Raw genomic sequence first — 11,628 nt, 5'->3', positions numbered from 1 at the left:
TTTTGGCGAAAACTTAGGACATTTTGTGTGTATCTGTGTGCGAGTCGCCTCCAAATAATATGCTGACCAAGAAAATATGTCGACTGATTCACTAAAACCGGAGTTGCTCTGGTGAGGCCCCAGCGACGGTAGGAGGAGAGCCTCGAAGACGCACAAAGGGGCGCGCCAATGCGCTCCGCCCACTTTGCCGCGAAGGAGGGCTCTGTCCGTAGTGAGACATTGGGCAATAGGAAAAAAAAAAGGAAAAACGGGGCTTATAGTAGTGAACACTGGACTTGAAAACATTTTTTCCCTAGTAAGAAGTGGAAGATGAGGTCCTCACACTAAGAGAATTCTACTCTTAATACCCTTTTGTTCAAACTCCAGATTGCCTGATTGAGTTTGTTTCGCTGGAGTGTGCTTACCAAACTTTGTACTTTTTTATAGCACTAAAAAAGAACAAGGACGGAGACCAAGTTACGAATTCCAAGTTTCACGAGGATCATCGATGGAAATCAAATATTCATGAATATTCTGATGAGGACGATGATGGTGTATAAATTAAGAAGTTTTGAAGTTTCTGAATGAAATTTTTAGAATGAAAATGATGTCGAAAACGGAACTGGTTTGTTGAGGAAATTTGGCTAAAAATGATTCTGAAAAAATATAAAACAAAAATATTGAGAGCCTGAGTTCTCCACATTGGTAAAAATTGAAATTTCCAAAAATTGAAAATAACTTTCTTATGACATCCCACTTTTCGTGAATATGTATATTATTGGGCAATAATATCGCTTTTTTTTCTAAACTGACCTAGAACACGTTTTTGAATGACATTTTGAAAAAATTACTAAAAACCCGGGCGGACACGGACCGGGCCGGGTCTTGGAAGTCATAAAAAAACCTGGTCTGTTGCAACTTTTTAAAGCAATTTTTTGAATTGATCTTTTGAATTTTTCTACAGTTTCTATCAAATTTGATCTACCCCATCCAGAAAGGTGCACCATTTTGTAAAAGAAGATGCCCGTGCTGAAATATTCACTCGAATTTCGTGCCCAATGTGGCACATTTTGAATAATTCACCAGTGTGTACTCAAACTTCTTTTTCGTTTTCCCATCCTCCCCCCCAAAAATGTTTCAGAAGTTTCGTGCAAAACTTCAAAAAATTCTCCCTTTTATGAATATTTGATCTGTATCAAATTTTATTGGGTTCATCTATTCAGCAATGCCTCATAAAAAAGATGGACAAACTCACTTGGCAACACTATACGTCATTCGCTTTCAAGACGGGAGTGCCTACTCCTCCCGAGGGAGATCTAGGGGATGAAGAGAGTGCTTTCTAAAATATTGTGACTTCAAAAATCTATCCAAGGGCATTTTTTGATTAAAGATCTTTTTTAAGAGCACTTTTCTAGTGTAATTCGATCCGATTTTGGAGGTAAAGGTTCTCCATGTCATTTCAAAGCACACTCCAAGAAGCGCTTACTACAAACCACAGAACAACGAAATATAATAGCATATGAAAGTTGTATTCATATATTTTCCTACGGTCTAAAAAGCTATAACCGCGTCATTCTGTTCTCTTTTTCCAGTTCCCATTACCAATACATCCTACTTTCAGACATTTCAGCAAACTTTTTTTCCCTGCCATTCATTTTCCAGTTACTTCCAGCTCGTGGGATCTCACTCTAGAAAAGCTATTCGAAGGAAAAGAACCCGAAAAATAATTTCCGTTAAGGAGAGAAAAAGAGTCGGCTAAAGGGAAGCAATTTTCTTCAAGAAATGGGGTGGAAAGAAGTGGTGATGAAAAAAAGACGAAGAAGGCACAATGAACCAAACCATTTATTGCTTTTGTAACTGCCTGCAAATTGACTTTACGATAACACAATCCTGAATTGAGGCTAAGAAAAATGGAGCGGGAGATACGCAAAATAGGCATTTCCAAGAAAGTGGATTTGATTGGAAAAACGAATGGAGGAAAAGATTGGGGGTAATAATGCGCATTCTGTGGAAAAAGCAGCACATACAATATCGTCACTTCTTGGAAAGTTGGAATGAAAGAGTGGGGATTTTCATGGGAAACTCTAACGGACTATAATCAATTTTGAGAAAAAAGTAAGCAGACAAAGTTGAAAGCTTGGAAAAGTATGATATTAGTCGAGAAGAAATGGAATTTTAAATTAAAACTTTGTCCTGATTAATTGAGCTCTGTTCTCATGACATAAACTGATTGGACTCTTATGGTGACAAGTGACAAAGTATGGTTTGGTGTGTTTTTAGCAGCAAAAAAAGAGGAAAAACGAAAAAAGAAGACGAAAAACGAAAAAAGAAGAAAGACAGTAATTTGAAAAAGATACTGGAAAGCTGAATGCGGAACATTTTTTCAACTACTAGAGACTTCAAAATAATGATTTTTCGCGAAAATCATCATCAAATAATTAAAAAAAATTCGTTCCGAAATTTGTGGTAGAAGTGAATGTTGCAGCTTCTCTGAACTGAGAATCTTCATAGTTCACACACAAAAAAAAATCAATACAGAAATATAAAAATTAATTTCATCAGAACCTTTTTTCAGAACTTTGAACACATTTTCTGTCTCACTGTTTTCCTGAAGTCAAACTTTCTTATTCCAACCCGAAAATTTTCAAAACAAAATTTACGTCGCTCGGTTCATCCGTTTCGTATTTTAACTCTGTAAAATAATCAAAACCTGATTTTTCACTAGCCCTCATCCATATCACTTTTTCTTTCAGATCTTCCGTCTTTTTGATTTCTAATCGAGCTGTTTTCCAACTTTATCGAACTTTTTTACAATACTCTCTTCATTTTTAGGAGGACAGGTCCTCCTTCAGCGAGGGCTTCCGAAAATTGGAACACTATAAGTTAAATCAAGTTTGAAATCTCTTTTAAAACTAATTTAAGTCATGTTAATTTATCTTTTTTCCTGTTCCTAGACGAACATAATTTCTAACTCATTTGTTTAATTTGTAACACATTGATTTTATAAGATTTTATAGTCAAAATTTTTTTGTTTCTGACACAGTCGTCAAAATCTCTTTTTTAATCCTGTAAGTCATTGCTCTGTCGAGGAAAACAGAAAACAGAAGGGAGAAAAGTCCATTCAAAAATTTTTCCGTATTTTCTCTAACAGTATCCCATTTCTAATTGAAGCCCACCTTCAATAGTAGTTCACACTTCGATGTCCTTAAAAACATAAAACCGCACACTGTAACAGAAATTCGTGAAGCTAATTTAGTGCCGTTCTTACAGTACACTCCATCTATTCGGATGCTGCAGACATTTTCTTTCTTTTTTGAAAATGTTCCGGTGACTTCAAATTTTGGTAAATTCCTGAGAATAGGGTTGAAAAATAAGCATGGGCTACAGTTAGGAAAAATACGGTGATGGAATAATCGCCGAAAATTGAATTGTTGGGAAGCCGGAAACATGAATTATCTGGGAAGTTTTGAAAAATAGGAAAATTAGAATATTCTCGAACTACAAAACTTGACTAGCGATTTCTCCATATTCAAGATTTATGAAGTCATGTTTTATTTTTCGATTTTTGTAGGTTCCAAGGTTCCACTCATTTATTATTGAGTTAAAAATCCATTTCCATACTTGTTCCAGATCTATGTGACAAATGAGCTCATCTCGATGACTACACTTGCTTATTCATCAGACATTATCCCGAACTGCACGTCTGAAATCTAATGATGGATGACTATGTCTACAGAATGATGCATAACTTGTACGAAATGGCCAAACACACTTGTCACTTTTTTCATAATTTATTCGCATATAGACCATTTATGTTTTTACACGTTATCAAATTTCAAAGGAACGTCTTTTTGGGGGATAGGAGATCGGAAGAAAAAATGTCATCAAATACAACCAAGAGAAATGCAGTGGAAAATACAAGTAGAAGTTGGAAAGGAAAACAAGAAATAAATGGTAAAAAAATCCGTATATCAGTACCTAGTGCAATGATTCTGAACTACAAAAAAAAACAAAAAACCAAAAATTAGCTTTCTTAAGCTTCCTCCTCGGAAATACATCTAGAAACATGGCGATTGCTGCTGGAAATCACTGTGTTTCTGGGCGATCCGCTAGTTTCATAGATCGATGTAGCCAAGTAGAACGCGTTGCAAGCGAATTGAGAGAAATACATCATTTGAGCGATCGCTGGAAAAAAAAGTACATGAGGGGTTAAATCGGATCATCGTATCATCATCAATAACGTTTTCTGTGTGTGTGATTTTGACCCAACGTATTTTTTCTTGTCAAAAAGCCCCAAAAAAAAGGATTATCTAAAGAAAGGAAGAGGAGAAGTTTCAAAATTGAGTTTTCCCAGAAAAAAGATGAACATTTTTCCTTCTTCTTTTTTTGGGTTTCCTTTTTTCCTTATTCTCACTTTTTTGGGGGAAAATCCGGAAGAGCACAACACACACAACTTACGTTCTAGGACTTGCACGAATTCATGCTCCAAACTTCGTTCGTCATATGAAGCCCAGGCACGAAGGATGTGGGAGGGAAGGTTTAGGAAAAGATTGAGCACGGAGATCAAAATCGAACGCATCACCATTGCCGTCTTCTTTTTTGGATTACCGTAATGGACGCGTTTCACACTCTGTAATTTGGAAAAATTAAATTATATTTTAAAAGATTTTGGGACCCACCGAAGTGTTAGCAGTGATAGAAATAGCTAGAGCCACATGAGCTTTGTTATCCAAGCTCTCCGTTTCACCGGGTGTGGAAAATCGTTTGGTTGTTGTTCCACTGATGGCATATCTTCGATCTACAGTAACCCGATCTAAGCCATCCATTGAGAATGGAGAGTAACAATGAATAAGGACCAAGAAGTCCAAAGTTATCCGTAATAACGAAGGCACCGCGTAGAACAAAAAGATATCTACCAAATGAATATGTTTCCAAGCACTTTCGTGGAACACATCATATTCTCCACACATTTTCTCCTTATCCCGATAAGTTACAATAGCGAGTGTGTAGATTTGAAACACGCTTACTGCTCCAGCCAAAATTCTGAAAAAAAAGTTTTTTTTAGTGAAAATATTGCTCATGTTCTCACTTCAATGCATTCCTTGGCTGCCTCCAAATAGTTCGATATTTGAATGGATGGAAAACTGCAACGTATCGGAGAACAGACAAAAAGAACCAACACCAAACAGAAAATGCTGATGTTGAGTGAATTAGGTAGATGCCAAACTGAAATTCGCCAAGTTAGGAGAGCCGTATATAAAAAAGGTTACCTTGCAAGTTGTGCTTAGGACCACGGTTGGAACTTCTCCTTTTGGTGTGATGTGGAAAATTGCTTGCATAAGAAGAGCGCATAGTGTGATGGAATCTCCGATCTAGAATTGAAAAATTGAATTTGTGAAGTTAAGAATTTCGACAATTTTCTATAAAAAAGATATGGTATCAGCTCTATTAGAATCTTATCTTATACGTGCACTGTGAGCTCAATCATCTCGATTTTTGTGAACGATATTAGATTGGTTTCAACTGATAAAACATTTATCATAAATTCACCAAGATTTAATCAGTTGACAAATTTTCGATATCTCTTAATGGAACCGAGATAATTGAGTTCAAAGTGTACGAAAAAGGTGGGCTCCGATTGAAGCGAATACCGCGTTACATGCTTCAAATGTTATTTTTTTTTTTTGTAATATTCTTTCAATTTCCCGATCCATATTCATTTTTTAGTCTCTCGCCTATTGCCTGTTTTACAATTCTTCTATCTTCACTTTCCTTAGTCTTCACATTTATTTTCAGCGCTTTCCTTCATACTGATTTTTCATCTATTCATCAGATTCCCACGTTCGACACACCACCACATCGCCTCTGTCTCACACTTCCTTCATTCATTTGATTCAATTCTCAGCAACCACTAATTACACACATTGCTCACCACTAAACTTTGCTCCAAGTTGGAGGACCTATTCTCAGAATATTTGTTTTCGTGTTTTACTCGTTCAGAAAAAAAAAAACAAAACTTACCGACATGGCAGCCAGCGGTAATCCCGACGTGGTTTCGAAGCGAACAACGCTTTTCCTGAAGAAGCAAAAACATGATGGAAATCAAAGATCGTCGACAAACAGATTAAAATCAGCAGCCACATGATCAATAAAGTCAACTCACCTTGCAAGTCGTATCAGCTTCCGTAAGACATATGTGTTTAGGATGACCCCAGCTATCGGTACAGTGAAAACCATTATCATATACGCTTTTTGAAGGAGATACATTTTTGAAACACGTAAAATATCTCCAAAGTGATGTGATGGCCTGAAATAAAACTTGATTTGGTTCAATTTCCGGGAAGATACGTCAAGAGAAAAAAGGGAAAGGTCGAAGAATAGGTTCGGGTTGATTTGAGTTAAGATATCATAATTTCGGCAGAAAAACAGGAAAAATGAATTCTATTATTTTTCTAAAAAAATTTCAGACAGAAAAAAAAATAATTGTTCTAGCTTCCGTTTCAAATGTGTGGAACTAACATTATACATTGCGGAAATTGAGGGTTTTAAATAATTTTTAACTTTGCAAAATACAACTAAATTTTCTGCTTTTCAATTTAAACAGCATCAAAGAAATCAAGTTTTCGAAAGCAAAATAAGGTGCCAAAATAAAGCCCGATGCTTCCAGAACCCCAGAAACTGAGCGAAAACAAGGATTTCTAACTTTCACACGTCAGACAGAAAACCTCTGTCTCTGTGCAAAGTTAAGAATAGTCGACGAACGACGCATGAACCCCTTTGCGCCCCCTGAAAGTTTTGATTTAAACTTCGGATAATCTGGTCGTGTGCCGTCAGACCGCTCGTTTGGATAGGCGTTTAATATATTATAGCGGTCAAACCTTTTCTAGCGCATCTCAGCTGTCTAGGCAGGCCAAAAAAGTTCTCAAGTGTTTTTAAGAGCTAAAAATATGAGAAACACATGTTTTGAATTCGAGGAATGTTGTCAGAACTATTTGCTCCTCTTATGGAGATAGATTAGTACGTTTGGAGGAGCTAAAAATGACTTTGCGTGCGGCCATTCCCCCTATCCAAATTATTCTCATTAATCTAGTAAAGGTGAAAGTGAATCATTTCTCATCAAACTTCTTCTAGTGCCAATGAATGCAAAATGAATTATGTAAAAAAAATTGCCGAGGGTGTGTGTGTAGGTCTGTGTGTGTCAACAAGGATGAGGACATCTTCCTTCTTTTTTACGATACAAAATTATGGCGATGATACGGATTCTTCGAGGATCGAAGTACAATTATTGTTGATCTAAGACTTTGGAAACGGGATGGAGAAAGTGGAAAATGTGATTTTAACTACAAACATAATCTTATAAAAATTATGTCAAATGTGAATTTCGAAAAAACTACAAAAACTTGAAAAGGAGATTGGAAGGAACGATTCATCAACAGAGTTACTTTAATCTGACTCAGAAAAATTAATTCTCATTCAAAACGTTTTTCATGTGTTATTTCCAACGTCTGGGTTGCAACAAAGGATTTTCTAAGCCACAAGAAATATTCGTCACAAGAAAAAAAAAAATAATGATAGGAATGATTAGATTTCCGTTTCAAAGGAGCTTTGAATTAAAATTCTGGATACAAAAAAATGAGGTTTAGAAGAATCATGATTTCTTTAAAAAATCAGCTCTCTCAAAAAAAGGTCTTTAACAAAATTATGGTCCATAAAAACTCGGGTCATGAGAAAATGTTTATCCCTAAAAAGTTAAGGTACCTAAAAATGCAAGTCCTCAACAGAAAAAAACCAAATTACAGTACTGGCCAAAAAGAATGTGTCGACAGGTTAAATGCGTCGACAGGACTGTAACTTTCTTCAAAATAGAGCTAAAGTGTCAAACTTTTCTGTAAAATGTAGCAAATAACCCTCGACAAAATATTCTAAAACATGTTTACCCAGAAAACGAAAAACAACTTTTTTGGCAACAAAATTCACTTTTTGGAAAATTTCGGATTTTTGGATTTTTTTTTGTTTTCAAAAGTCTGACGATTATGAATGTTAAAAATTGATTTTGATCTTGATTTAAAAATTTATTCATCATCGTTTTCTATTTTTTCCAAATTTTTTGAAAAAAAACTTCCAAAAACCCGAAATTTTCCAAAAAGTGAATTTTGTCGCCAAAAAAGTTGTTTTCTGTTTTCTGGGTAAAAATGTTTTAGATTGTTTTTTCGATTGTTATTTGCTACATTTTACAAAAAAGTTTGACACTTTAGCTCTTTTTGAAGAAAGTTACAGTCAAAAAACCTGTTGAGTTAACAGTGTCGACGCATTCTTATTGGCCAGTACTGTATATTTTTAGAATCATCATATTTAAGGACCATAATTTCAATAATAAAGCCTTCGTTTTAAGCCAGTCCCCCACTAGAAGCCGTTGCGAATTCTGATGATGGCATGGATAGTATGCAGATTTGTGCACGAATATTCATTAGAAGGGCGGGACATCGGAAATGCGCATACCAAGCATTTCTTGCTCATCTCTCGTAGTTCTAGGGACTAACTCTTTCAGACATTTACAGTAGGACAACAGAAAAAAGAACTGAACAAATATGAAGGTTCCAATTTTTATATATCTCTTTTTTGGAGAAACATTTGCAATCGTTAGTTCCAAGAAGGAAGTATTTGCATATTAAACGGTTTGAGGATTTCCCTCTGGGACCTTTTCATTTTTAAAGAAGGCGTTCTTCATTTTTAAAGAATCCCATCTATGTATAAAAAAGGCATTTCAAGTAGGTTAGGCGGTCCGGCGATGAAACAAGTGTGACCTGAAGGAGTTCAGCTTCTTAGGGTCCTCCACTCAAGTCACAACGTCTTCAAATATTCGTCCTTGCTTAGCGATTTCACGTGGGATGGCTGCTGGTCCGACTACGCTATATTCCAACCTACTTGGTTAGAGTGTTGCAAAAAAAACATGGCACTTATTTCTAGAAAAAAACCAAGTCGACCAAAAAGAAGGAGTGGGTGTATCGAAGAAGATATATTGGAGAAGATAGCTCAAGAAGAAGAAGAAGAAGAAGTTCAAGACACGCACTGCTCAACTAATTAGAATGGAAGCGAAGATATGGAAGGCGTTGGGCGCCCTAAGAAGCGTTTTATTCAGAGGTTTTTCAGTGAGGGTACATTGAAAATTAAATGAAGGAGACCTGGCATCATTCAGTGGTGCACCAAGTTATTTCTAGAATTCAATTTGACTATACGCACGAATTTTATGCCGTTAAACCCTATTCATTTCCTTTTTTTCTGGATTCCAGAATTTTAGAACTTTGATAGGTTGTTCAGTGGAATGAGCTGAGCGCTATGCACAATGAAAAAACACTGGAAAAAAACAGGAGGTGTCTGCTTTCGAAAAAAATGATCGAGGTAATTGGTGTCTAGAGAAAGAAGTTTGGATTTTTGAACTAGAGGTTCTGGGAAATCTCGATTTTTGAAAAATAAAAAGTGCTGAAATAGAGGAACGTCATTTTCCGAGAAAAAAAAGTTCGAGGTGTTTTAGAACGCAAAAAAAATAATTTGGGTTAACGAGCATTTACAAAAATTGTGTCCAGAACAATTAAGGCTCATTTCAGAGATCCAGAAAGTAATGATTTTTATAAAAATGTACAGTACCGCCCAATAAGATATAAAAAACATTTTCGGTTGATTTTATGCCATTTTTATTATTTTCAGGAGTCTGGAGTTCGGCTTTTCAGTTGATTTTCTGTCATTTTGATCATTTTCGGGAGGCTGAATCCCGGCTGTCAAGTTTTCGATTACTTTGAAAGTTTAAAGGTGTGAAACAGACCTAGATTAGAAGTTATAGAAATTTTTGGAATTTTCTAAGGATCATTGTTTTTCAGCTTTTTGCCGATTTCTAAAAGATGCCTGTTTTTTTCTGATTTTCAGTCCAAAAATTAACCGAGAAGGGGTGTCTTTCAGAAATGAACATATAGCTGAAATACTAGGAATATTCATAAAGTTTCGTGACTTCGAAGTTTTCAATCTAGGTTTGTGTCACATTTTCTGAAATTTTCAAAATGATCGGAAACTTGACAGATAAGATAGAGAACTCTGAATATGGTCAAAATGGCAGAAAATCAAAAACAGTTTTTTGCAAATTATTCAGCAATACTTATGTTTTAAAATTTTAATCGAAATTCACGAATATAATACAAGTTGGATGTTCCCATAAAACAAATTCCATCGTCCGTGAAGCCTAAATTGATCAGAAGGACACGATGAAATAATTTCTTCCCCTACCCCCTGTTCGTGGTACACGAATAACTAATTATCATGCGTTCAGGAAAAAATGGCCCTCGCTCATTTCCAAGTAACAATCGGAAACAACACCTAAAAACACCCAAGGATTTCAGAGGAAAAAAAACACAAATGCAGGATGAAAAAACAGCGGAGAGAACTAGAAAAAAGTTGGCAGGAAAAAAACTCAAAACGTTCCGATTCTTGAAAAAATGATTGACAAGATCGCCCCACAGGAGGAGGAGGCAATTCAAACTTGTTTGAAGTAGAGAGTAGAAGATCACTACTACTACTCAAAAATCTCATGTTCTTATTTTTAGTCGACCATTCTTATTTCGAAAAACGAGAAGCTCCAATATTCCCACGCTTCTTCGGACGTTCTGATTCAATTGAAATGGGAAATGAGACAGAATGAAATAAAAATGAAGAGCTATTCGAACTTCCTGGATGTGACAAATGAATTACACTTGGTCTGGTAGCCTTGTTTCGGGGGTACATGTAAAAGGATACTTTTCTGCACGTGTTGGAGGGGTGGGGACACAGATAAAAAATGACTGACGCATTGACCGAATGTTGACCTAACATGATTGGAATGAAAACTAGAATAGAATAGGTTTGGCGGCTAGAAAGAGGACTAAACCAGAATATTGTTGCCATATATTCCACTAAAATTGAATTTTTCCATTCAAAAAGGTAGACAAGAGGAGGGTGGGTGGACACGGGGAAGTGTCTCTATCTCTTCTATTGCTAGTAAACTGTTGGTCGAGCAATATGAAAACGTGTCGGAGAGAGAAATGTTGAATATGTTTCCCTATTTGATCACTTCCTGAAACTTGGACCATCTCTTGTTTTTGGGAATGATCAGAGAAGGTGGTTGGGAAATAGCTAGATTAGCTGAAACATGTTTTTGCATCTCGATCATAGAGGATTTTTGGAATTGAATGTTTTCGAAAAGTGAAGAAAGATGTACGAAGACATCGAAAAACGAAAATCATCGTGGGACAGGACAAACAAATACATTTTGTGCTTTTTGGAACAATGAGGGGACGATGAAGAAGACGTCGTCGATGTTAAAACCCGAATTCTAATGAATGCCTCTTTCTGGGAAAGGGAAGGAATCCTAAATTTCGCGTTGACCTTATCAGAATTCATTTATGCTCTAAAAAAGAAACACTTTTTTGCGTGCCTTCCCCCTATGAATACATCAGTGTTTTCAAAAATCCAGAAATCATTGTCAAAATGATCATACATTCTGAAGGGTGCTACTATGTGACACCATCTTTAAAAAAAAGGAAAAACAACAAAAGTTGGAAACGTATGTGTGCACAACAAAACAAAGGAGAAACGTTTTGTTTCAAAAATCACTAAAAAATTTAG

General features: G+C 36.0%; 1 protein-coding gene across 1 annotated transcript; it reads right to left on the bottom strand.

Moving 5' to 3' along the window:
- Nucleotides 1–4,012: 4,012 nt before the first annotated feature.
- On the bottom strand, nucleotides 4,013–6,246 carry CBG02145 (the record flags this gene model as incomplete). The annotated part of the gene is made up of 7 exons (XM_002643846.1): nucleotides 4,013–4,164; nucleotides 4,438–4,609; nucleotides 4,659–5,022; nucleotides 5,069–5,205; nucleotides 5,250–5,351; nucleotides 6,001–6,055; nucleotides 6,143–6,246. 7 exons carry the CDS (start codon nucleotides 6,244–6,246, stop codon nucleotides 4,013–4,015), a joined length of 1,086 nt encoding a protein of 361 aa, XP_002643892.1.
- Between the last annotated feature and the right edge of the window lie 5,382 nt (nucleotides 6,247–11,628).

This window comes from Caenorhabditis briggsae (genome assembly GCF_000004555.2).
Source record: "Caenorhabditis briggsae complete genome, chrX, whole genome shotgun sequence".
Lineage (NCBI taxonomy): Eukaryota > Metazoa > Nematoda > Chromadorea > Rhabditida > Rhabditidae > Caenorhabditis > Caenorhabditis briggsae.
This window is presented reverse-complemented; position numbering and strand designations above follow the sequence as displayed.